Genomic DNA, 26,471 nt, shown 5'->3' with positions numbered 1-26,471 from the left:
GGGCGACGAGATTGTAAAACGGGGTACCGGATCTCTCACGCAAGTCGGGTTGCCTTTGTCTTTGCTAGGGAAACGGCCCTCCTCCCCCCCTTTTTTCCCCTCGCCAGGGCTAAAGGTATACCGGAACCAAGTGTTGGATGGGGCCGGATAAAGTATCCCTATTCTCACCTGTTCGCGCCGTTCGCAAGGGCCTCCTTTGGTAATCCGCCATATCTTCGTGCCGTATAAGATACGAATTCGCGAAGCTATCATGGCGAACCGGTACTCTTTGTACTCAGCGACGTCTGCTGCTGTCCCTGTTCCTCGTCCAGCGGGACAACGGGCTACGCAGGTGTCCACAACCACGCTGCTCAACGCTCTTCATACCATCTACACATCCGGACAGCCATATCAACTCGACTCGGGCACGAGCATAACAGTGAACACATGGCTTACTGCTGCAAGTCCTGGACCTAATGGCGAAGTGGGAGGAACTGTCGATGCAGACCTCGCAAGACGAGCGTGGGAACATGCACGAAGAAGAGCGGAAGATGGGTGCATTGTGCTATGGTTTGACTCCCCCCCTCTCTTTGCAAAATGGATGCATTTCCTCTCCATGAATTCATGCTGAGTATTGAATTTTTTTCCCAGTTCATCTCACCAATCTACACCGTCTCTACTTGCTCCATTCCTGGGATCTCTACCGTTGTCTACTCCTTCGATAACATACACTGCGCTCTCTGTTATTAAACCATTCGTTTCTCAGGTTACCCCTGATAACCCGTCCCATTTTCGATTTTCTGCGCTCGCTGTATCTTATACTCTGACCCTCACGGGCAATGTAACTGCAGTATCGTTGGCTTTATCCACGGCTGGCCTTGATGTCACTCGTGGTCTCCTTAATATCCCTGCTGAGGCTGGCTACCGTGCTTTCGATGTCTTCTACTACCTCCTTACGTCCGCTTCCACACCAGCTGAGAGAGAGTTTCTCAGTCTCAAGGACACATCGGCATACGCCCTCTTGAGCAAATCTAACACTTTTAATCCACCAGCATATCTACCAACGGCTGACGATGCGGCTTCTGCTGAGGATTTCAGAGCTTCCCTTAAGGCTATTGGCATCAAGGGCGTTGCACATAGAAGTCTGATCTCCGTCCTGGCCGCTCTGCTAAAACTTGGCAATTCTCTAGGGCTTCTTGTCGACCAGGAGGAACTTGAGGAGATTTGTGAAGATGTCGGAGGACTTCTGAACGTTGATCCGGAAGTGCTTTTACACAAGTGCTCTACCGATGATCGTGCCGTTTTGATCGCTGGGATCTACGAAGCATTGGTTGATTGGGTTATATCCAAGGCTAATGAAGCCATCTCTGCGGAGCTTCAAAATACTGAAGACAGCGGATCCAGTGATGGTGGACGTGGCGGACAGTTCGAGGGTGAGACGAGTGACACCGTTAGCATCACAGTCGTCGAGGTTCCGGATGCTGCTTTGGGAAAGGCCGTCGCCCTCAGGGGTGTTTTTGACGATTCCCTCGGCATTAATGCTGAAATGAAGGAGGATGGAATCGAAGTTATCGCACCGGGACATTCGGTGATTAAAGAGATGAATAGCGCAGTAGCTGAAGTTGAGGCCGACATGGGCGTCGCTGGAAGCGCCGCTAGCCGGGAACGAGAACACGAACAAGATAAGAAAGAAGGCGTTTTAGAGAAAGTTGCTTTGGAACTCGAATCAGGTGTTTTCCTTCGACAGATTTTATATGCGGTTGAAAACGAAGGCATCAGTCTCGGCAAAAGAGGCCGTTTCGACCTCAACGAAACCCTAAAAAGCAGCAGAGTGTGGTATCATCTTACAATCCACCCCACTGATGACTCTCCTGCGACCGTCGCCTCCTTACCATCTGTTACCTCGGCGTGGTCTGCTGGAACTGTTTCCCGTCAACTCCGCTCCTGGAGGCTACCCGAATGGGCTAACCGCCGAAACAAACACCTTGATTTCACAGCAGACTTTGACCTGGAAGAGTTCGTCACACGGTATTCCCGGCTTGGGTGTCAAGAAGGGAAAGATGGTGTGGAAAGCTGGATCCTTGAAAGAGGGTGGAGCAATGGTGATGTTGTCGTCGGCAATGAGAGGGTCTGGATGAGAGAGAGTGCCTGGTGGGAGGCTGAAACAATGCTAGATTTGAAGCCACAGGAAATACTGACCGACCCTTTTAACCCTGTGATGACTCCTTTTGAAAGCGGATATTCTGCCACTCCTCCGCCCCCTAGCGGCTTCTTTCAACCAGAGTTAATTGTTAAAGACAGTCGTGAAAACCTCATGAATGGACAAAGCGTTGCAGCGATGTCTCGAGGTGCTTTTGGGGGAGGGGAAACTCGTTCTATTGCACCTACACTGGGCCCCCCTAGCCAAAACTCGCCTGGCGACTATGGGCTGGGTGTTAAGGGAGACGACAGAAAACACGACACCCAATATTACGATCAAGAACTTGGTAGATTCATGGGGAACATGGATCCTGAATTTGGTGAGCATAAAAATATCGAGAAAAAGAAAATCCCATTCGGCCGGCGTGTTTGGGCAGGCTTTGCGTGGGCCATGACTTTTTGGATTCCTTCATTTGTCCTTCGTTACCTGGGTCGGATGAAACGGCCAGATGTCCGAATGGCCTGGAGAGAAAAAGTAACTCTGATGACCTTGATTCTTCTTCTAAATGGTCTAGTTGTTTTTTGGATTGTCGGCTTTGGAAATTTGCTCTGTCCCAATAAAGATAGAGTCTGGACTGAGAAGGAAGTCAGTTTCCACCAAGGGGATAATGACTACTATGTCAGTATCCACGGCAGTGTTTATGACATTAGCAAATTTTGGAAAACACCTCATACCTTTGCAAGGGACACATCCAGAAGTGCAATGGATCCATTCCGTGGTCAGAATCTTGATGTGTACTTTCCCGTTCCACTAAATGTGGCATGCCGTGGTTTAGGTGCATCGGAGAATATTCAAATTCAACACAATAAAACGGACGCAATTCTATTTCCCAATGCTCTCCATACCTCTGGCACCTTCCAAACCGACACCACCCTCAAGCTGCGCGATGTCAACTGGTATGGCGGAGTGTTTTTACCGAGAATCAGGGAGTATTACAAAGGTGATGTAGTCTGGGATCCGGCTGTAATTCGCCAACAAGCAGACCAGGATCAACGAATATGGGCTATAATCGAAAACGAAGTGTTTGACCTCACCGACTATTTCTACACCTTGAACCGGATGAACAACATTGACCTATACAAGTTTTTGCCGGCAAAGGTTACCGAACTCTTCAATAGAAATCCCGGCGAAGACATCACTGACAAATGGGAAGGCACCGTCGAATTCCAGAACAGCTATTGGTGTTTGAGAAACCAGTTCTACGTCGGTAGGACTGATTTCCGCAAAACACCCAAATGCCTAGTTAACAATTATATCCTCCTTGCGTTCACGTGTCTGCTGGCTGGTGTTATCCTCATCAAGTTCTTTGCTGCCCTCCAGCTTGGTACGAAACGACGACCTGCCATGCAAGATAAGTTCGTTATATGCCAGGTCCCGGCATACACCGAAGGAGAAGATCAACTTCGGAAAGCCCTTGACTCTCTTACGGCTCTCCAGTATGACAACAAACGAAAACTGATTTGCGTGATCTGTGACGGCATGATTGTCGGAGGAGGTAACGATCGACCAACTCCCAAAATCGTCCTGGATATCCTGGGTGTCGATCCAAAGATCGATCCTCCCGCCCTTCCATTCAAATCTGTCGGCGCTGGAAGCGACCAACTTAATTATGGCAAGGTGTACTCCGGTCTCTACGAATACGAAGGCAATGTTGTGCCGTACATCGTTATCGTCAAGGTCGGTAAGGAGTCAGAGCAAACCAAGTCCAAGCCAGGCAATCGTGGAAAACGAGATTCTCAAATCCTGCTTCTTAGCTTCCTGAATCGGGTCCACCATCGTTCAGGAATGTCGCCTCTCGAGTTGGAAATGTTCCATCAAATCAATAACATTATCGGAGTTGATCCCGAGCTCTACGAGTATCTTCTCATGGTTGACGCTGACACTAGTGTGAAAGAGGATTCCTTGAACCGACTTGTGGCGAGTTGTGCGAATGATGCTAAGATCGCTGGTATCTGTGGTGAAACTAGCTTAGAGAATGAAGAGCGCAGTTGGTGGACTATGATTCAAGTCTACGAGTACTATATTTCCCACCACCTGTCTAAAGCTTTCGAATCTCTTTTTGGCAGTGTTACCTGTCTGCCCGGATGGTATGATTGATAGTTTGCCTTCCCCCCTTGCCGGTTGATGTCCATTAGCTAACTTGTTTTTGTAGCTTCTGCATGTATCGCCTCCGCACTGCTGATAAAGGTCGTCCGTTGATCATTTCGGACAAGGTTCTCAGTGAATATTCTGACATTGAAATCGATACATTGCACAAAAAGAATCTCCTGTCCCTCGGAGAGGATCGATATCTCACAACACTCATGACCAAGCATTTCCCACACATGAGCTACAAATTCATTCCAGATGCATATGCCAACACTGCAGCTCCAGAAACATGGTCCGTTTTGCTATCCCAGAGGCGTCGCTGGATCAACTCGACAATCCACAACCTGGCGGAATTGATGTTCCTGCCTGACCTATGCGGTTTCTGCTGCTTCAGCATGAGATTTATTGTGTTTATTGATCTTTTCGGAACGATTATCCTTCCCGCAACCTGCGCCTACCTGGTCTATATCATCTACCTTGCTGCTACCAACAAGGGACAATTTCCGATTATTTCAATCGCGATCATTGCTGGTGTGTACGGTTTGCAGGCAGTTATCTTTATCGTCAAACGCCAGTGGCAGCATATTGGATGGATGATAATATACATCATGGCGTTCCCTATTTACAGTTTCATACTTCCGCTCTACTCCTTCTGGAATCAAGACAATTTCACTTGGGGAAATACCCGTATTGTCCTTGGTGAGAAGGGAGATAAACGTGTGATTGCAGTGGAGGATGAAGCTTTCGACCCCAGAAGCATCCCTCTACAACGCTGGGATGACTATGCTTTGGCCAACAACCTTCCAGGCCGTCGGGGCGGTCCTCCATCTGGACACGAAAAGATTTACCCGCCGGTTTATGGTGATGAGACTGCTATGGAGATGGACGATATGCACTCAACCTATTCCTCGGTGAGGCCCGCATCGACCATTCTCACCGGCTTCCCTACTCAAGGACCACACGGACCATTCATGACCCCACATTCCGCGAGTCCCTTTGGCGGAAACGCCCCCGGCAATAGAAGCTCCCACTTTTCATCTTTTACGCGGTACACTGACCAGCCACTTGGTAGCCGCAGTCAAGCTCATTTGTCCATGGGCAATCTGAGCGCTTACCACGATAACAATGCAAGCGCAAACCGACTAAGTAGCTTTGGAGCTATGGGAACCGAGAGCCATCTCGGGTTTCCACAGCGGCACACCATGCGCAGCCCATTAGGAATGGGAGCTAGGCCGGTAAGCACTGTGGTGGATTTCAGATCTGCACCTGGTTCGGGACCGGATGAGGCCACTATTACAGAGGCTGTCCAGAATTGCCTGGCTGAGGTGGATTTGGATACTGTTACTAAGAAGCAGGGTATGTAGTTGCTTACTCCTTTTTGTGTGTGTGTGTGCGTGTGTGTGTTTAATCTAAGCTAACGATTGTGGTTTTTCCAGTTCGTGCACTCGTTGAGCAGCGATTGCAGACGACGTTGACCAGTGAAAAGAAGGCATTCTTGGATCGCCAGATTGATACTGAACTTGCAAATATGTAGAAGATGATAAGGAAGCGAACGGACTATATTTCTTTTCGGGGGATTGATGGTAGCGAAACTAAACTGCAAAAGCGACAGCATTTAAGGACTTGGCTCTTTTGATTCCGGAATTTGTTTTTTTTTTTTTTTTTTTTCAAAATTTTGGTTCAAATTTTGATGTTTTCTGTGGTGGTACATTTTCTCTTCGTCTCCTGTGCCTTTTTTCGTTTCCCCTTCTCTCTGTTCTCACTCTTCGCTTTAGTAATCTGGGTATCATTTGTGTTGATCTTTCTCATTTCCTTTCTCTTATTTGTGTTTTGGTTCCATTGTTTTTTTTTTTTTGTGACACCCGTTTTTTGTTTGTTTCATTCTTTGCGCTCGTCTGGCTTGGTGTGTTTTCTTGCCCAGCATATTGTCGTTGCTGCTATTGCTGCCGTTGGCTGTTGTTTCTGGGTATGGAGGAGGAAAAGACTACTACCATTGATGTGCGATGAATACTTTTATCCCTGCTTATTCTTACATAGATACTAACTAATATCCACATAATCAATCTCTGCATCATTCATGCTTCTCTCTGATTATTTACGTCTTGGTTATTGGGTCCTTGGGTCCTTGTGTGTGTGTGTGTGTGCCTGCTTTCGACACCGTGCTTGCTATGTGTTCTCATTACGGGTTGAATTTTACTGTTAAGTTTTATCTTCTGCTCAGGAGAGATTTTTGAAGATTTGAACCGAGTATGTTCTTCTCTTTTCTGGCTTTATTTCACTTCCACCCCTTACTTTTTCCTTTTCTGTTTTGAATCCCTCAGCAAGTAAACAAGCAATTCATCAGCTTACTTGTTACTGTTTTAAATTCCCATCCTCTTATGTGCATATATATATATATATATATATATATATTTAGAAGAGAAAAACATCCATAGATAATACATATTCACCCAGGGCATTTTATGTCTCGAGGGGTTCTACGAAAACGCTCTTGTTAAAACATGAGGGTGAGATTGATTCTTGACCCCCAGGCAGCTCTGAGGTGTAAACAGCATGGATCTAAAATAAATGGAGCCAGGGGGAAAGAAAGACTTATTATTATAGAACTGACGCCCTGCAGCTGGAAAAGAAAATGGAATGAATCATTTTCTGTTCTTCTTGACTAAATGCGGACGTGGAAACCGGATAGTACGTGACTAGTAACAAACATATTTGGGGATCTATTCTCCCATTCCATGCAACTTCTAGCCAGGGAAACCTTGATTTATCTCGGACATTGGAAGATACGCCCTTCCGTAGAGTTGTTGGGTTATATCTGTGAATCTGAAGGCCTATTGTTTTGTGTGAAAAAGTCAGAATTCTGAATATTGGCAATCATTATAGGGCTATCTATATACGAGGAGCAGAATGAAACGATGAAACTGGAAATTCTCCGGATGGTCCTCCTCCCAAGGAGGCTTTGCTTGGAAACTCTCCCTATCTCCGTCGTCTGGAGGTGAGAAACAGACACCATGCTCTTGATAATGGACCACGTCGAGCTGCTACACCTCGGAAGAGACATTCCTTTGCTGCTTTACTTTGTTCAGCCCTGGCAGGCTGGCGACATGAATCATCCATGTCGTCAAGCACGGTTAGCCGGGGGGGTCACCCGAGCTTCTGTCTCAGGATAATCGCCGCTGAGCAAACCAATGGATGGCCGTCGAGTTTGCATTCGGAGCTGGATTAGATTCGAGCAACCTCAAATCTCGATCTGACATGTTGTTACTAAGCCAAGAACCTCCTAACTCACTAACTAACTAACTACCTGACTTTAGTCCGTTGTGACAATTGTGGCAGTTCTATTGCCAGGATGAGAGGAGCCCGCCAAGGACTAACTAAGGCGAAGGTCGAAAACTGCAACCTCCCGCCGTCGCCTGTTGACAGGCACAGAAGTTCCAGGCGCGATTCGAGCGAACGACTGTTGATGATTTTATGGGTCCAGTTTTGAACTTGGCCAGGGGGTCCAATATCGTTTGCTGTGTTGTTGCCCTACGCTTGCTGTGTGTTGTCTGCGTAGTGGCAGCTGTGCTCGAACTTGGGAGGTTACCAGATGTTATCATCGAAATCAAGGGAACGGAACGGGGCGTTGAGTGGACTATGTATGTATGGCTGGTGACTGGTTGACAAATTCAGAACCTTGAACAGATTCCTGGCCCTGGCAATCATTAGTTTTGATCTGCTGGTTAATCCTCCTTTGGAGAACATTGAGTGGACCTGCGCAAGCGTAAACGGCACTTCTGTATTTTCTTTACCGGACTTCCGTTTCATCAGAAACTCCATAATCTTTCACGTCTCAGAGGTGTCGCCTGGATATGTGCGGGAATCTGGCTCGGACCCCATGACGCTTTCTGGTGATCGTTATTTTGATGGGAATGTAGAATTCGCCATGGACGTGGGTGGGGACTTAATGCTCCCGAGAAATTGATATCAAGGAAAATTTTAATATCTGCTTTGTCCAACTGAGGATTCCAGATCTGCTGCTCTGGACGAGCCCGTTCAACCCAGTTGGACAAAGTATTTGCCATCCTGGACTTAAAAGCTGGTGGATGATGCTGTACTGAGAGGAGAGGTTACAGGCATGGATGGCCAGTGGGGTGGTGAGCATTAATAGCAACAATGGATGTTGGAGTTGGTTATCTATCCTGCTATGTCCTCGTCCATGTTCACATCTGCGTGGAGTCACAAGGCCCCTCAGGAGCAAACACTCAGGAGATGCAATAACGAAATGTCGCTGACAGAAATGGAATGCATACTTGTTGCTATATACAAACATGCTATTTATATAATATATATGTATATATATGCGCGAGGCGTCAGATGCTAGGAATAAAAGGACGAGAACAAGCAGCGGCCGCAGACATCGCAGACACGAGGAAAAAGGGGTTTCCGAAAGGAGGCGGCTGAGGGCTGAATCCTAGTCAGGCAGACTGCTGAGTAGCCCAGCCAATCCCACAGCAAAACCCCTTTTTGGGGTGGGGGGGCACACGATGGGAGCCATGTCTCAGCCCGATCAACCTCCAACGCACCGTGCTCAGGCCTCAGGGTATCAAGCAAATATCGGGAGATGGGGGAATAGAAAACAGCGTCGCTGCATACAGACTGGGTACATGGGAAGAAAAATAAATAAATAAATAATAAATAATTAATTAAAAAGTTAAAAAGAATTGCTGGCCTGGAAGCACAGGGAAAATATATGAAAACGGCTTCCACGTTCACCTCTGATCGTTTCAAAGCTGGAAGAAAAGCCTGCGACAACCCTCCTATTTGACGCCATTGTATATTAGTTTGTTGGTGGTGCCGCTTGGAACGCCTCGAACAACAGCGCTGGAGAGAGCCTTCATGCGCTCGCAAACAGCGTTTCCGCTAATGCCCTCCAGGCCGATGAGATAAGCACCAAGCCCGGCGGCATGGGGCGAGGCCATCGAGGTTCCAGACATGGATTTGGTACCCCCGCCAACATAGGTAGATTGGATATCGACGCCCGGAGCAAAGACATCAACTGTGTGCGGTTTCAGATACACACATATATTCATTAGCCCCCCCTCGAAACAGGGAAATTGCTATTCGATGGCAGGTTGTAGAGGAGCTTACCTAGTTTGCCCCGGTTGGAGAAACTGGCAATGAGGTCGCTGGAATTTGAGGCGCCAATAGTGCAAGCGGTTACCTCGGAAGCGGGAGAATATTTGGAAGCGTCGGCCTAAAACTTTCGTTAGTATGTAATTTTTGGATAGCCGGCGCGGCGGTATATACATAATTTTGGCACGTACAGCATCGTTACCAGCAGCCACGGCAAGGAATATACCAGCTTTGACAATTGCGGCCGCAGCCTGGTTGGTAGCTTGGGAATAGCCACCGCCCAAGCTCATATTCACGACTGCTTTCTTGGTGATCCCGTTCTGAGTGGCATGGTTGAGAGCCCACTGCATTCCCTGGATGACAACCGAGTTAGATCCGCTGCCCTGGCAGTTAAGCACCTTCACAGCGATCAGGTTGGCCTTTTTGGCAACACCGTAGGTGGTGCCAGCAACGGTTCCCGCAACGTGAGTGCCGTGGCCGTGGCAGTCGGTGTTCTGCGAGTCGACGGTGTTGGTTCCCCATTTCGCGCGACCGCCAAAGTCCCGGTGGCTCGTTTCGATCCCAGTGTCGATAATGTAGGCGGTGACCCCTTGACCAGCGGTCGAGTCATAAACGTAGTTTTTGGCGCCGGGGGTGCGCGAGGAAACGCGAGCCAATCCCCAGGGGGCGCCGGTCTGAGTAATGAGAGCATTGGCGGTCACAATGCCATCCTCTTCGATGTAGTCGACCTGGAAAACATATTGTCCAAGTCAGAGTTTGAAGGGGAGAGAGCGGACGAGAGGGGAGGACACACGTCTTCATCATTGGCAATCTGGATGAGGGTTTCGCTGTCGAAAACACCAGAGTATCCCTTCCAGCCGCTGTTGAACTGGAACGATCTGAGGGCCTTGGGGGCTTTGATGCCCTTGCGATTCTTCCGCATGTTACCGACCCATTTCCGGTGGCGCTCGAATCTCTCGGGAGAGGTTCTGGCTTTCATCACGACGATGTATCCATTGGGAACAACCTGGATACCAACAGGGGCCTTGTTGACCGGTGCCGCATCAACGACAGAGAGCGCCGCCAGGACGAACGCGAGACCGTAGTCGAAGAACAGCATGGTGGGGAAGAGGTGCCGAGAGCTGGAGGGCGTCGCGTAAAAGACGAGAGAAGGTATGAGAGAGCTCGGATTTGCTGTCGGACAGTTCTTCTGATTTGGGCTTGAGGGTAGACGACCGGCTCTTATATGATTATTCTGCCCCGCCTGGGGGACCGGGCTGACGCCCGCTCACGCCGCCTGCGCCAGCAACACATCAAGGAGGCAGCTGGGGCGACCGCTTCACGGACCCAGTCCCGCGCCGCCCGGGATTTAGAACGAGGGAAGCTGAACGAGCATTGTCACCCGGTGGCATCGCTAAAGCGAAGAGCAGGGGTCCGGGCTGACATGCGACTCTCCCCGGACTCTCCGGTAACTACATCTTGGGAGTCAAGTGGCACACCCCCCCCCCACCCACGTCAACGGAGATGTGACCTGACACAATCTAGGTTTTTTTTTTCTTTCTTTTTTCTTCTTCTTTTTTTTTTTTTTTTTTTTGGGGGAGGGGAGGGGAGTTCGGAGTATGGGTAAACGGGATTCGGTTTGCCTGATATCATCACCGAACCCCTTGAGGAAGTCGAGCCAACCAAGGCCGATGTCCGAAACGCGCCTGATTCTGTCATTTGACAGGAGACAAACAAAACATGGAGCTGACGCGAAAGATCCCAAATCACCCACCAGTTGAAGTGACCCTTGGAACAACAAATAATATTGCCTTTCAAAACCCGAATTTACCTTGACCCAGGGACCCCGTCGCTGGCAGGCACATGCTTCCGCAGTGATATGCAGCAGATCCAGGAGCTGTTGCCCGGGTCCGACACTGAACACCAAAAAAGGAACTCAATTGCAACCCTAAGATATAACTAAAAAAGCTCCCTGGGAGTTGGCAAATAATAAGCTCACGACCCCCTGCCCTGCGGCGTTTAACGATCCTCTGTTGTAGATCCCTGTTCTCGAACATGCAAGAAATCACGGACTGGAGGAGCAACCCCCCCCCCCCCCCCCCCACACACACACACACACACACATTTCCTGGAGTTGCAGTGGGTATAGCTAACGTCTACCAACAGGAAAATGACAAGTCCATTGATTGGCCGACAGCTTTGCATAACTAACTGGCCGATGAGGTCTCCTGCATGGAACGCGTGCACTAACCAACTGCAGGCTTCGCCGGGTAACTGGTTCCTGGAAACACGCCATGAGAAGAAGCGGTGCGGGAGATAATAATACATTGCGAACCATCTGCTGAGGGTTTTCTGGCGATGAGAGACGGGCCTGTATGATAAGAAGAGTCTAGGGATCTTTTAAGATGTCGAGAGAAAGGAGAATGTATAAATGTATATAGAATGTATAGAATGTATCCCGCATTTGCATGTTAATAGCAGCCACCCTCCTCCCCCTCCTTTTTTTTTCTTCATCGTTGTTGTTGGGCCCCCCAGCTAGGCCCCCGTAGTTACATGTCTCTCGTTCCTGGCACTTCTTTCTTTCCGGCGTAGAGAAGAGTTTCCCTTGAACTGAAAACACAACACGCGACATTCCACCCGACAAAAAGAGCCACCCACAGAGCACACTGAGCGTGTGCCATCAGACACTCAAAACAGTCCTTGAGAGACCATGTATGTCACCCGCCTGTCGTTGGGCAGCGGACGACGTGCTGGTGCTAAGCTCAGTCAGTGATCGACCCACACATGTCCCGCGCCGAGGAAAAGACCCCCCCCCCCGGCCCGCCTCTGATCGCGATTAGCTCGAGCTAGGATGGTGCTCGAGGGTTATCAACCAACCAATGGCCGCAGGCAAAACGTGATCCTGCGGGCTGTGACCAACGTCGTCGCATGCTCAGCCGACGCATCAGTCAATAACAATAATAATAATCTTCACTGCAACTCCAACTGCAGGAATGCGAATTGCGACAAAAACCACATCTCGACCCAGCACATGATGCCGATTCCGATGCCGATGCCGATGCCGATGCCAGATTTGACTTTTTTTTTTTTTTGGTTTTGTTTTCCGCTTCTGCAACCTCAGCACAGCGCTCAGTAGTTGATGAGAAGCGGGATTCCAAATCCAAGCTGGATTGCATCCAAGGAAGGTTGCGTCGGGAGCCGCGTTTACAGTTTCTCCGATCGAGGCCGGTTAATAAATAAATATGACCCCTTCCGAAGAGTGTTTTATATAGATGCAGAAGATATCAGGGCTGGCCTTGGAATGATGCGCCTGCAGAGCATGCCAGTCCACTGCAAGGCGTGCATACATCTATTCCGACCGCTAATAATATCTTACGTTTTGTGAAGAAAAGAACCGTTTCCTATAGATTTAGGTAGCGGACACAACCGTCCCTCTGTCCCTCTGGAGCAAAAGGGCAATCCTATTTTCATCAAGGAAACGAAAAACAAGTCAGATTCTCAGGGATGGCCCATGAGAAAGCTCACGGGCTAAAAATAATAACCCCCGTGGAACCCTTTTCTCTCCTGCTGAGATTCCAGCAGTTACGTTATGTTACTACTCCTAACTGAAGGGCATCAGGGGGTAGTTACGGGATAGCTGGTCACTGTTTTTCCAAGGCTTGTTTCGTCTCTTCAGAACTGCCCGTCTGGCAGTTGGATAGCCAGCTACTCAAGGTATTCATTGCCCAATTGATATCTCAGACTAGGACTGTCCCTTCTTCAGCACAACTCAATATCATCCATTCTGATATAACTCGATACACCTAATCTGATCTGCCATTGCTTACCCCTTTTAACCTCAGTCGGACCAAGTTCAAAAACAGCAGCTAGAACAGAACAATGAAAGGAATGGAAATCCTGATAGACACGCAACTCCCGATCCCGCCGTGACTGATGGCTTGAAAACGTCTTGTCGAAATCTATAGGCTTCTCCTGTTGAGGGCCCGATGGATCTCGTCCTGGATTGGTTGCTTCGCGCGATATCCCCGCCTGAAATCTTCCTCTTCTCATTCGCTCCCCCCCCCCCCCCCCCCCCCCCTTTCTCACCAACACGAAACGGGGAAAATGGCTTCCCACTTCTGGAGACATTTATGCTTTTCTACTGGACCTGCGCTTTAATAAAAGTAAACTCATTTTCACTGGTCATCTAAAAGTTAAAACCTGTCAAACCCCCCCCCCGGATAATTAGTTAATCTCCTTGCACAATCCCACATACCGTAGAAGTCATATCATATAATCAGCAGGGATCTGTAGCAGCGCCGGTTCGCTTCCAGGTCCTCCAAACGCCAAAAGAGGAGAGCGAAAAGGTATACAGGTATAAGGTAACAGATAAGCAAACCGGGTTCAGAGGGCTGATTCCTCGTCTCCTTAACAAATCACTGCTTCACATCCCTTCAAAACCCTCCGGCTCCCTGAACTCTTTGGATCACCCCAACAATCCCCTTCATCCAACTAAACCTGCCAGGATCAACTCCGATCGAGCCTTCTGCCATTTCGCCTGTCACCGGATCGTGCCAGCATCCATCTTGTGGATTAACCGCCCCGTATGTAGCCGTGTTCTGGTTTCTGCGGAGGCCCTCGAGCCAGGTCTGGCATACATCGGTGGAGTCAAGAAGAACATTGGCCTCCTGCGAATGGAAGAAGGATTGAGTATCGAGATTCCCACTTCCTATAATGGCTGTTAACAAAACGACAGTTTAATGTTAACTTCAGATCCCCGTGGTTCCCACCTTGAATTGCAATGTGCTCGTCAATGATCATCAGCTTTATATGACAGCTTCGCTGTTTGAATTTGTTGTTGATGGGTCGCGTCTGGTCCTTCGCTACATAGTTGTATATCCGAAGCCGTGACTTTTCTGCTTCTGAGCGGAGAGAGTTGTAGAGTCGGTTTGATATCATTTCGTTGGTGCCATTTTGAAAGGGAAGTAGTTGTCCTGCATCACTATATCCAAGAGAGAGATAACAGGTCACCACGACTCCACGGCGAACAGCATCGAGGATGGGATCGAGCAAGTATTCCGCATTCAGATTCGGTGTTTGAATGAAAATGGTCCTCTGAGCGTTGCGGATAGCTGAAAGAAAGGCAACGTTCTGAGGTGTGTAGACACTAGAGCGATTCAGAGCTGATGGCTTATCAGCTACGCGCAGCACAGACTCTATTTTCAATATTTGTAAGACCTACCAGGCCATGGCTCTCGACATACCAACGCCATCGGAAATGGCTTATGCGGCGAATGTAAGATGTAAGGTATCATATCATCCTCCTCGGGCCATTCAGGGGCATCGCCTATTCCATCGGGACGCTTGATAATATCTACGTATGGTCAGCAAGGCGAACGAACAAATCTTCGACACACACCAGAAATGCGGCTGTACAAACTCAAGGGGCGTGCGATAGCTTCCACTTTGTGTTCAAAACCCCGACGCCTAAGGCGAGCTTGGATGCCTGCAGCTTCTGCCGCGATATCAGGGAGATACTCTTCACAGTCTCGGGCGGGGTTATCGGTGCTCTCCATTGTTCGTGCTTGGCTGCTTCGGGAAAAAAAAAAAAAAAAAAAAAATTAAGACTAGTTCCCAACCACATCTTGGATGGCATCAAGTGACTTCACCTCTCTGTTGGCATGGTGCCGGGAACTCTCTCAGGGCCTGTCCGAGAGATATGGTCGGCAAAGCTTGGCGGTTGATCCGATGCCGCCGGCGAATTGATCATCGGAAGCATGGGTCTCATCTTAGCATTCCACAAGATGATCGCCATGTCGTAGAGAGAATCGACGATGGGGCCTTCCAATCGCACCAGCATCTCCAGATTATCGTTGTCCTAAAGAGCAGGGGTCAGAGACCGCAGCTGTAACAACCAGCAAAGATTTCCAACTTCCAAGTTCAATCATGGAAGATCCACGGGCAGTGACGGGCAGTCGTGCTAACCTGTATGTTGTTGCTTTGAAGCAGAGCCAATCTCCTATCGACAATCATGAATTTCGAGTGAAATGTGCCAAGCACTGGGCCGTGGTAGTTCATGACTTCCAGGTCAAGATTGGGGATGTGCTCCGGCGGAGGCAGTTGCACATGGATATCTGTCGCTACTTTTGGATAGACAAACAGACGATTTTTAAAAATCTGTTGTAGCTGGTTAGCTGGTTGCACGCAAACAAAGGATTTCTCACACCGGACTTCAACAACAGCGGCGGTGCGTGCTGACAGACTTGTTTCAGCTGTGCGCGATCATACATGATCTTCACTACTACTCTGGTTCCGCGTTTCCCAGCACGAACGGATATCTCCCGCAAAGCATCTGTTATGATGGTTGAGCAGCGGGAGAAGATCCAGTAGTTGGTGGCCAGGAACACCTCCTTGTCTGCCCGAACGATACAATTGGCCATATGGCGGCAGATGTCGGGGGTCGGAGCGATGATGGTCAGCGGCACAACACCAGAGCTCCCCAGCAGTGCAGGTGAGGTCAACCCGGCCATCGGATCGCGGTCAAGCGTACAGACTACATCATGGAATATCTAGATGAAAACACTGCGCATTAGTACATTAGGCGTAATCCTATAGTAGTCTCTTACCTGAAGGAAGAGGTCACTGGGTCTTTGGTCACCCCATCTCCCACACAGATACGCCTGCTGCAAGTCCAGATGTTTATTTCGCTTCCGCTGGTGGCCGCCATCACATCCGCCACAGAGACTGTTCTGGGGGGGCCTGAACAACCTGTCAATGATGTCACGAGCCGCGCTGTCAGGGTCATTGGCCACTTCCAATGTCACGGTCGAGCCCTCACGGCAGAGCTCATATATCCACTCGGGAAACATGTCGCTGCTGAGGGACACGTGTCGACTGACAGGGCGAGCGAGAAAAATGAGAACGGCGAAGAACGCACAGGCACGCGGCAAACCCCGCTGCTGCTGCTGCTGCTGATGCAAGCTTTAAACGGGCACAGTCTGGGAGAGACCCGAGAGAGAGAGAGAGAGAGAGAGAGAGAGAGTGAGTGAGTGAGTGAGCTGGAGGGCAAAAAGAAAACCAACGAGATGTCATATTGGAGGAACTGCCCCGGGGTGGGGTAGGGGGTGGAAGGTGCCGAAGAGACGGCGAGGGCCGGAAGGCGAGAGGAGGACGGCGTATCACGCACGCAACCCCCGAGGGCGAGGGCGAGGGCGACGGGGACTGCGCCAGGTGCATATTGTTGGTTCCTGTTCCGTATTTCTACTGGATGAAGAACTTGGAAACTGGGGGTTGATTATTCCTGTGCGGTCTCGTCATTGAAGTTGGTCAGGAAAGTAGACAGAGCGGTCCTCCAGTGAAACTGTCCATCCATTCTTCAGTCACATCTCGCAGTCCCAAATGGAAAACAACCCGGGCAAAAGTGCGTAATTATCCCAAGTGGTAACTAGTTAGTTATAGATGCAGAACACGAATGAGAGAGAGAGTCCATTTCAGTCAGTCAGTCAGTCAGTCAGTCAGCTAGTTAGTACTGACGTCATGGGCATTCAAATTACCAACGACAAGATCAAACTCCGTATACTCCAATCCAGAGGCAGAGGATCTGACAATTCAGCAGCAGCGGGACGCATTCTTCCTGTTCTTTAATTTTGCATGCCCATAACAGCTGTGCTTCATTGCGCCTTTTTATTTTATTTTATTTTATTTTATTTTATTTTTATTTTTATTTTTTTATTATTTTATTTTTTTATTATTTTATTTTTTTATTTTTTTAATCAACCTGCTTTAACTTAATCACAGTGTTATCGATGAGTCTCACTCACACTTGGACAAGATTTGGCTCGGGGCAACACCAATCGGCTGACTCAGCCACTCACCCCTCGGTTTCGGCATCTTCAACACCCCCGTATATCCCAAAGTCGATGTCAACTCGCTCGTATTTGATCTCTCGAGTCCGCTCCAGGCTTGAACCCAACCCCCCCCCCAACCAAAAAAAAAAAAAAAAAAAAAGACTAGGAACCGGAAAATACCAATCGTTTATTCGACTCGTCATCCCCGTCTCCTGGGTTATATATATATATATATACATATATAGAGCGGAGTCAAACAACTGGATTGCTAGATTGCACGGTGCACGGCGCGTACAGAAAATGTGTGGAACCCCAACCGGCGAATCAAGTCTGCTCTTCCGTGTCCTGCAGCCGCACAGATTGCTAACATGCGGTGTTCTGTAAACACATAGGGTCTACACGGCGTCATTTGCTTTCTTCGAGGCGCTCTGGGAGGTTGGTTGTTGCATCCCCGCACCCTTACAACGAGCTCCTTGTCCAGCCAAAGTTTTTAATATTAGTTTTAATATTGATTGATTGACGTTGGGTGTCTCTCGGCAGGCCGGGGTCAGCCATGTCTTTGTCAACCTGGGGTCGGACCACCCTTCCATCCTAGAAGCGATTGTCAAAGGCCAGAGAGAGAAACGGGGCGCGTTCCCCACCATCATCACCTGTCCCAATGAGGTACGTCGTTTGCCGCACCCCACCGCACCGCGAGACGGACTCCCTGCCTGCTTGCCTACTTGCCTGCTTGCCTGCCTGCTAACCCCGCGCTGCCCGTGCTGTAGATGGTCGCTCTGTCCATGGCCGACGGATACGCTCGGCTTACCGGTAGGCCGCAGTGTGTCATCGTGCATGTCGATGTCGGCACTCAGGGCTTGGGCGCTGCCGTTCATAACGCCTCGTGTGGTCGGGCCCCGGTGTTGATCTTTGCGGGCCTGTCCCCCTTTACCCTGGAGGGCGAAATGCGGGGTTCCCGTACGGAATACATCCATTGGATCCAGGATGTCCCCGACCAGAAGCAAATCGTCTCTCAGTACTGCCGATATTCCGGAGAGTTCAAGACGGGAAGGAACGTTAAGCAGATCGTCAACAGAGCGCTGCAGTTTGCCACAAGTCATCCCCAGGGCCCTGTATATCTAGTGGGCGCCAGAGAGGTCCTGGAGGAAGAAATTCAGCCCTACACTGTCAACCAAAACACGTGGAGAGCCGTTGAGCCCACAGCATTGCCTCAGGATGGCGTCAGGCAAATCGCGGAGGCCCTGGTGTCTGCCAAACAACCGCTGGTAATTACAGGCTACAGCGGACGAAATGCATCCGCGGTGACAGAGCTCGTCACCCTCGCGGACACGGTCCATGGCCTCCAAGTCATCGACTGCGGCGGAAGCGACATGTGTTTCCCAGCCAGCCACCCGGCATACCTGGGGCTTCGCTACGGAGTCCACGACAAGATCAAAACCGCAGACGTCATTCTCGTCATCGATTGCGACGTCCCCTGGATCCCCACCCTCTGCAGGCCCTCTGACTCCGCCATGATTTTCCACGTCGATGTCGATCCCCTGAAGCAGCAAATGCCGGTCTTCTACCTCCCAGCCCTGGCCACCTATCGTGCTGATTCCTCCACTTCCCTGCGCCAGCTCAACCAGTACATCTCCAACAACACCTCCCTCGCCCAGACCCTTAAAAGCCAAGAATACGCCTCCCGCCGTACCGCCATTGCAGACGCCCACAAGGCCCATCTCCAATTCCTCGCTACCCAAGCCGCCACACCGACCGGCGGGCCAAGCGCCACCTTGAACGCTGCGTACCTGATCTCCCAAATCCGCTCCGCCTGCCCCGCAGACACGATCTGGTGCATCGAAGCCGTCACCCTCACCGGCTTCGTCGCAGAGCACATCCAGCCCACCCTTCCCAACTCCTGGATAAACTGCGGCGGCGGCGGTCTCGGCTGGTCCGGCGGCGCCGCGCTGGGCATCAAGCTAGCCTCCGACGACCAGCACGGCGGAGCCGGAAAGGGCAAGTTCGTCTGCCAAATCGTCGGCGACGGCACGTACCTGTTCAGCGTGCCGGGTTCCGTGTACTGGATTGCGCGCCGCTACAACATCCCCGTGCTCACCATCGTGTTGAATAATAAGGGCTGGAATGCGCCGCGGCGGAGCATGTTGCTTGTGCATCCGGATGGGGATGCGTCGCGCGCGACGAACGAGGAGCTGAATATCTCGTTTGTGCCGACGCCGGATTATGCGGGGATTGCGAAGGCGGCGGCTGGCGGCGAGTTGTGGGCTGGATGCGCCGGGTCGGTGGGGGAGTTGGCGGAGTTGCTGCCCAAGGCCGTTGAGAGCGTGAAGTGTGGGAAGGGGGCGGTGTTGGAGGCGCAGTTGGAGGGGAAGGAGGGTAAATATGTCCCTGATAAGAGTAAATGAGAGGTGTAGGGTGGGAGTGGATATGCCCGTTGGGGTTGGGGGGGGGGGGGGTAACCTACGGCTACGGCGTTTTGTTTTTAGGTTTTACTTTAAAAACGTTGATTAGACGACAGAATGAATATATGTTGTTTTTTCTCTCCATGCACGGATAATGTACTTACATGTCCAGAGATCGATCGATGGTGGAACTTATACACTAGTGGCTGTCGGTCCTATTACTCATACGGCTTGAAACAGCCGATATTCCAATGAGCCGTGCTCATATGTCAAACCGCCTGATCCACCATCCAGCCCTAAATGGCAGTTTATCAGTGCATATATATACATGTTCATTCCAAATCCAAATAAGCAATATCATCATTTCCATGAGAAATAAATAAATAAATAAAAAAAAAAAAAAAAAAAAAAAAAAAAAAAAACCATTCCAATCCATATGCCCCAGAACCGCCCCCACAAAAGAAACCAACAAAACGAAAGAGCTAAAAGAATGTACCACTACTCCCATCCATTCTCTCATCCTCTCAATCCATGATCGAAAACAGGTAGCTGCTCAGCCTCAACATTTCCCCCCTCTCAGCGGAGACCAGGCATGACACCAGCGCCCCCAGCGCTCCCGATCCTACTCTTTACCTTAGCCATGCCACTGGGCGAGGGCGGTTTCGGCAACGGTTTCGATCCCCATCCCAAAATGCAAAGGGTGTTGCGCGAGACGGCATTTCTGCTGCTGCTGCTGCTGTTGCAGTCCCACATGTATTCTTCCGGCGTCTCCTTCAAAGTATCGCGCTCTGCGCTTCTTTGAGAATTCCTGTGTGGCAGTGCGGGTTAGCGATGCAGGTTATGCTGTGGAGCTTCTGGCCAAGCTTGTTCCTTTTACATGAGAGTAGAGGGGAAAATATACCTCGCTCGCCGACCGTGGTGATAATGCACGGTTTGAGTTCTGGGGAGATCTTATGGTCAGTAATTACGTTCTCAAACCACACTATCCTTACGCCCCGCCTCTTGGATCCCATTTTGTTATCGCTTCGATCGCAACTTACATTCTTATTATGATTATGGCCATTGTGTATACGATTGCTGTGTGGCACGCATACCACTGGTTTTGGTTTTTGTATCTGCGGAAATAAGCCAGATATCTAATGGAATCTGGGTGTGTTGATATAGGTAAAAAGGTAAGCCCAGAGGGGGGGGGGGGCTCTTCTCACGTTTGTTATATATTTCTCATCATCGCCACCCCGCCTTCGCTCCCTCTGCATGAACGAATTGCTGTTAGCTAGCTAATGCTATAGGGACATCACCCTGTCTCTCGACGATTTCATGATTCCCTTTCTCAACGGGGAACGAAGGGACGTACCCTCCTCTGCGAATCGCTCCCGACAGGTTTCCGCTTTATTGGCGGCGACCGTGCCCGGGACCGATCAGAGAAAAACACAGATTCTATAGATTCGGAAAATGTGGGATATTCGATAACTTGTATCACTTCTTTGGGCGTCTTGTGTGAGTATGCATTTCTTCGGATTTCCTGCGAAATATCCAAACAAGAAGCAAAGGCCTTGCGTTAGCCTCTTTCGGAGAAAGGGCCGTTTTTGATGAGGGTAGTTTTCCAAATATAAATCATACCTCGTCTGGAGAGTCATGTACCGTTCGAGGTTGGGGCCGAGGATACTCCTGAAAATATGAAGACTCTGTCAGCTTGTCATCGATGGGAAGAGTCGAGCAGGAGTTGCGGTTGGGGAAAGTAGTCTTTTCTAACATCAGCCATTAATTCGGAACAATAAGCCCTCTCTGGTTGTTGTATTATCGGCTACATGGATATGTTAGTGATGCAGACGTCCTCGCGCTGTCTGGCCCTGTAGGGGGAAATAACAATAATAATAACAATGCTTACTTGGTAAGTCCCGCTGTGCCTTTGGGACCATCTTGTACATCCTTGCGGCTACAGTAATCATCCTGTTACCTATAGTTCCACGGAGGCAAGAACAATTTAAACCCAGGATTCCAGACACAGGGGCCCGCCAGCGCTTACCACAGCCCTTCCATCCTTCTCGAGAACATATTTTCGTCGGCGTTTGTCACGTAGCCGTTTCCGAAAGGTGGCGAGTGTCGACATTCCCTTTAGATTGGATAAAAGGCTTAGAAAGTAGAGCAAGGATATGCCTGCCAATATATACCAAGCTTTTCGGCTTACCTCCATAAGCGAAGCTCCAATTCGAGGAGTCTCCCCCTGTTGCAGGACCAGGCAGATATGCTTCAGTCGAAATCTGCCATAAACCGCAAGGATCCCCCCCGCAATTCCCATGACCAGGTAGGCAGTTCCAAACACTGGGTGTTTGATATAAGGTGATGGCACGAAATACCCTGGAAGTAATGCAGTAAACGCCAGACCTCCAACTCGGCCCATAATCGCAACCAGCACAACTGAAGTTATAAGAATTTCCGACAAGTACAGGCAAAAAGGTGTCGCCATGAAAATGAACAGCATAGTTGCCGGTAGCCACGCTTGGATTTTTGTCACAGTCGAAGACATTAAGATAACTCCGGTGCAGGAGCCGATCAGAAGGATTAAGACAGCTCCACCCATGAAAATATGCTGTCTCGGGCGTTTTATGGTATACGAGGAACCGACAATCCAAATACCGATCAGCGACACTTGAAGGCTCGGAAACGCCCATAGTGCCGTGTTGAATAGCATATCCGAACCCTTGATGAACAATTGGGAGAGCGTCAAAACTGTCGCAGTCACGTTTAGCGAGTCCGTCACCACTATCCTCATAACCTCCGCATCGGTCATACTTTCAGTGAGTGCTTCATCGCGGCCGCCGAAATAGTAGAGCTTGGGCCAGCGAGCGCGATCGCTTGTGTGATAAATTGCAAATGCCGCGGCGACGGAAGGCATGTAAAGTCGAACACATTCCCAGGTAATCGCGTCGATGTATGCGCGAAATCCCCTCTGCCATATCAGGGGAATGTCCCAGATCCACCAGAAGGTATTGACTGAAATGACAGTTGTTATGAAACCGCCCCAATCGAGGGGTTCGGGGAAGCGATTCATTGGGAATGTGTCGGCTGAGCGACGAGAGCTCTGTGTTGTCGAATCCCTAGATCCTATCGTTCGATGCCATTGGAAATGTCGGGTTGCCAAAAGTCCCCAGAAAAAGGTATATTATTGATCGAGATACCTCTCCCGCACGCGAAAACCTCCTTCCAAAGAATCCAAAGAACGTGATCGTTAAGACGTCCTGCTTATCTGAAATAACGAGATTTCAGTCTTCAGTCTGTGCAATTGGTTCCGGGGGAAAGTTATGGTGAGCACTCCCATAGGAAATGGCATGATGGAAAGGATATGCAGGTACGGAGGTGAGAAGAAACGCCCCCCCCCTCATCTCCTAGACCACGCCTCCACGAGCAGTCGTAATTCACCCCAAATACGTGGGCTTGCCCGATTTTGTGCAGCTTGACGAGTCCCATATCCCGCTGTCCGTGTCACCCTGCACTGGCTCTGTGGCTGCTTCTGTGCATCGTAGACCATTTGAAAATGCCCCCCCATCCCCAAAAGGGACTGAAAATCTTATTTCCTGTGCAGGAGATCCACGCCCGGTGGCTTGGGAACATGAACAAGAGCCAAGTCCGATAGCTGGCCCTTGAGCACACCGTTATTAAGCGCAGGCATGCCCCGGTATTTTCGTTAGGTGCAACTTTTCAAGACTTTCAAGAACATGGGAATAACCCCGATGCAATGGCCAGCATATTCCGCCGATCTAAACTCAATCGCTGCTGTATTGAAACCTTGTGGAGAAGAGGAAAAATCTCTTTTATGGCAATCTTTCATACGGTTGTTATTCAGGCTTGGGAGGCTATAACAGAGAATCAATATGAGAACTTATAGAGGCAGGAGATGAACATACAAGAGCCCAGAGATTTCTTTCTACGATTCCGAGGATATTGCATATAAATTTCTAGGGTTAACCCTGCCTGCCACCGAATATATGCGTGTTCTCCCAAAATTTTGGTTCGGCCACTAAAATATTAGGGGGGCGCTATTAACAAAAATACCGGGGCATACTCCGTACCATCCTCGTAGGTAATCTGCCACGATGGTGTCCACCATGGGGAAAAATCTCCGTTTCTGGGAAGCGGAACGCCGATGCGTAGCACATCTCCTTAATCAAGCGGAGAACGCTCCATCAAGCGTGAAGATATTGTCGTTGAAGCGTCAGTAGCCTGCGCCCAACGGTTCATCCAGGTGAAGTGTGGGATCACTGAGGCGTGAGATGCAGAGTAACAAGAAACGAAACAGCAGAAACAAAGAGAGAGAGAAAAAAGGAGGAGGAGCATTTTCTACCAAACCATTCCCAACGCCACAGGCAGGATCTTGATGTTGGTTTGAAGGTTCAGGCAGCAAACGCAAGCTCAATTGGGATGGCTTTTAGGCTGCTTTCAATATTGTCCTGCGTCCGCATCTCTAGTTGTCTTCAATTTTGGTCAAGAGGTCCACGAGTCAACGTAATTGGAGGGCATATATGATCGACACTCCGAGGACTGATAACTCCAAGTCCAGACAACTGAGCTGAAACATTCCTCTGTTACCTCCGCCCATTATTATTTCCAAGTTGCGCAGTAAATAACAGCAGGTCCCCTAAGCCCCTGAAATTGTAACGCGAGAAACCTGGGTCTGTACACAACCCCCAGTTTCCAATCTTCGACAGCACCATTTTACACACGCTTGTAATTGACATCTGGTTAAAAATATAATGTAATATAAAATAAAATAAAGTAAAAAAAACCTGAAAACTGTTCGGCTGGTAGCCTTCCAGGGATCTCGAAATTCTAGTGCCGTTATCCGCTTCCAAGGTCAGAGCATGACAAGGTGCAGGTGTCAGAACTCATATTGTCGCCGTATTTGGGATCTGCAGAGGGGGGGCCAATCGACAGATCACACATTGCTGCTGTGCAGGTAATATAACTGGTGGTTCCTGCTTCGGCGGGGATATGAAACAGCACGGGGAGTTTCGTCCAATGCAAAATCCGCCCACGGCAGAGCGCTCAGAGGTGTAGAGCACATGCAATAATTCATTGCTCTCCAGACGGATTAGGATTGAAGACTGGGCAGGATCGGCGCTGCTTGTTTGTTGCAGTGGATAAAAAGAGGACAAGCTGCCTCTTGGAAAGATTTCCGAAGACTGTGATTCTGAGAAGCAGCCAAAAATATTCATAAAGATGAAATGGAAGTCGTTCAAGGAATAGTTGCTCTAAATCCCACCTTGGGATCTTGCGAGGCGGCAACCCCGAAATCTGCCCAAAAATATAAAACTAATAATAATAATAATAATAATAATAATAATAATAATAATAATAATAATAATAATAATAATAATAATAATAATAATAATAATAATAATAATAATAATAATAATAATAATAATAATAATAATAATAATAATAATAATAATAATAATAATAATAATAAATAAATAAATAAATAAAATAAATAAAATTAAACACGGTGATAGAACCCTCATAAATGGGCATTTGATGGAGAGACGAGAGGCAGGTAATGGGCCATGGCTACCCAAAAACAAAGCGCGTCCAATTTTCACCCAGGATGCGAATCCCATATTCCAAATCCCAGTCACGGATCGAACACACCTGCCGCACAATAGCCTCCATCAACTCATCCATCCGGTTTCCAGCACAATGTAGATCACTCTCGACAAGTATCCTGTCCTCCGGAAGCGCCTTGATAACCTCGACGGTCTTCTCCGACGAGCCTCCCGCAAAGTTGATAACACTCGAGAAAGAAAAATATGTATCGGCCGGGTTCGATTCATGCAGGAACTGCCTCAGCACGTCTGGCGGGCCGGAGTACGAATGCATGCAGATCCGCGGCGGAAACGGGCGGGACGCTGTTACAGCCGTTTGCGGGTCGTCTTCATGCTCTTTGTCTTTCTCGTGATCGCTCTGTTCGTGCTCGTGCGCTTTGTCCGCGCTGAGCCGCCGCTTTCTCCTCTGCCGGTTAGAGACGCGTTTCCTCTCATGGCCCGACCAGAGCTCCTGAAGAACTTCGAGGACAGCGCCATGTGCCTGGACGCAATGAACGGATACAGGCCGCTGCATGGAGCCTGCGAGCCGCAGCTGGGCTTTGAAGATTTGCCGTTGATGCGCCAGCGCGACCCGGTGCGGGGACAAACTTCTCCCCTCCCGCGAGCCAGGGGTCAGGCTGGCATCTCTCTTTTCAAGCTCATGGGGGAGCCAAGCATTCGGGATGCGGAATGAGCGGTCGAGGCCGATTTCTCCAACCAGCCCATGAGGGTGTTGGCGGAGTCGAGCTCTGGTATCTGCAATTAGTTTGGACAACGGGTATAGGTCTGGGAGCGCGTGCAACAGGCCTTCATCCTTGGTGGGCGGGGTGAGGACGCCTTTGTAATGCTCCGCTTTGGAACATGGTGGATCATTGCGTGTTTCTGAATTGATGTCGTCGATTATTTGGTGGGAGAACCAGGGATGCCAGCCAAATGATGGGATGATTCTGGGCTTCCTCCGGTCGACTGAGTCCGAGTCCGAGTCTGCGGCCGGAGCATACGTCAATGCAGCCTGGGCAACAAGCTCCTGATCCTCGCCACGCGTAGCCATGAGCGTCAGGGCTGCCGTCTTCATCTGGACAATCTCACCAATGGATGCCATGGTGTCTGTTGCATGGCAATGGGCATCATACACCCCCAGGTGCCAGGGAAAGGGGATGTCCATGGTCCTAACATACAGGCAGATTCAAGGAAATTCGCCGGGGAGGAACAGGCAAAACTGGTCCCTCTCAGCGGGCATGTCCAGGAGCACAGAGCAAGCGGGGCATTCACGCACGACAGATACGTCTGTCGATGTCTCTGCACC

The 26,471-nt window shown here is 49.6% G+C and overlaps 6 protein-coding genes across 6 annotated transcripts; 2 read left to right on the top strand and 4 right to left on the bottom strand.

Annotated features, from left to right (window-relative positions):
- Positions 1-250: 250 nt before the first annotated feature.
- PADG_07911 (uncharacterized protein) lies at positions 251-5,801 on the top strand (the record flags this gene model as incomplete). Its single annotated transcript, XM_010764932.1, has 4 exons — positions 251-549; positions 631-4,266; positions 4,332-5,623; positions 5,704-5,801. The coding sequence occupies 4 exons, from the start codon at positions 251-253 to the stop codon at positions 5,799-5,801; spliced, it is 5,325 nt and encodes a 1,774-aa protein (XP_010763234.1).
- Positions 5,802-9,066: 3,265 nt separating this feature from the next.
- On the bottom strand, positions 9,067-10,481 carry PADG_07910 (uncharacterized protein; the record flags this gene model as incomplete). Its single annotated transcript, XM_010765030.1, has 4 exons — positions 9,067-9,305; positions 9,398-9,503; positions 9,574-10,110; positions 10,176-10,481. 4 exons carry the CDS (start codon positions 10,479-10,481, stop codon positions 9,067-9,069), a joined length of 1,188 nt encoding a protein of 395 aa, XP_010763332.1.
- Positions 10,482-13,794: 3,313 nt separating this feature from the next.
- PADG_07908 (uncharacterized protein) lies at positions 13,795-16,209 on the bottom strand (the record flags this gene model as incomplete). The annotated part of the gene is made up of 8 exons (XM_010764931.1): positions 13,795-14,069; positions 14,131-14,523; positions 14,583-14,714; positions 14,781-14,929; positions 15,010-15,218; positions 15,326-15,517; positions 15,604-15,909; positions 15,967-16,209. 8 exons carry the CDS (start codon positions 16,207-16,209, stop codon positions 13,795-13,797), a joined length of 1,899 nt encoding a protein of 632 aa, XP_010763233.1.
- A 667-nt stretch (positions 16,210-16,876) lies between these two features.
- On the top strand, positions 16,877-19,589 carry PADG_07907 (uncharacterized protein; the record flags this gene model as incomplete). The annotated part of the gene is made up of 3 exons (XM_010764930.1): positions 16,877-16,975; positions 17,728-17,850; positions 17,955-19,589. 3 exons carry the CDS (start codon positions 16,877-16,879, stop codon positions 19,587-19,589), a joined length of 1,857 nt encoding a protein of 618 aa, XP_010763232.1.
- A 631-nt stretch (positions 19,590-20,220) lies between these two features.
- PADG_07906 (uncharacterized protein) lies at positions 20,221-22,638 on the bottom strand (the record flags this gene model as incomplete). The annotated part of the gene is made up of 10 exons (XM_010765029.1): positions 20,221-20,394; positions 20,488-20,526; positions 20,627-20,722; positions 20,792-20,836; positions 20,941-21,108; positions 21,207-21,254; positions 21,340-21,390; positions 21,475-21,522; positions 21,613-21,699; positions 21,775-22,638. The coding sequence occupies 10 exons, from the start codon at positions 22,636-22,638 to the stop codon at positions 20,221-20,223; spliced, it is 1,620 nt and encodes a 539-aa protein (XP_010763331.1).
- A 2,513-nt stretch (positions 22,639-25,151) lies between these two features.
- PADG_07904 (uncharacterized protein) lies at positions 25,152-26,267 on the bottom strand (the record flags this gene model as incomplete). Its single annotated transcript, XM_010765028.1, has 1 exon — positions 25,152-26,267. One exon carries the CDS (start codon positions 26,265-26,267, stop codon positions 25,152-25,154), a length of 1,116 nt encoding a protein of 371 aa, XP_010763330.1.
- Between the last annotated feature and the right edge of the window lie 204 nt (positions 26,268-26,471).

This window comes from Paracoccidioides brasiliensis, assembly GCF_000150735.1.
Source record: "Paracoccidioides brasiliensis Pb18 unplaced genomic scaffold supercont2.13, whole genome shotgun sequence".
In the NCBI taxonomy this organism is placed as follows: Eukaryota; Fungi; Ascomycota; class Eurotiomycetes; order Onygenales; family Ajellomycetaceae; genus Paracoccidioides; species Paracoccidioides brasiliensis.
This window is presented reverse-complemented; position numbering and strand designations above follow the sequence as displayed.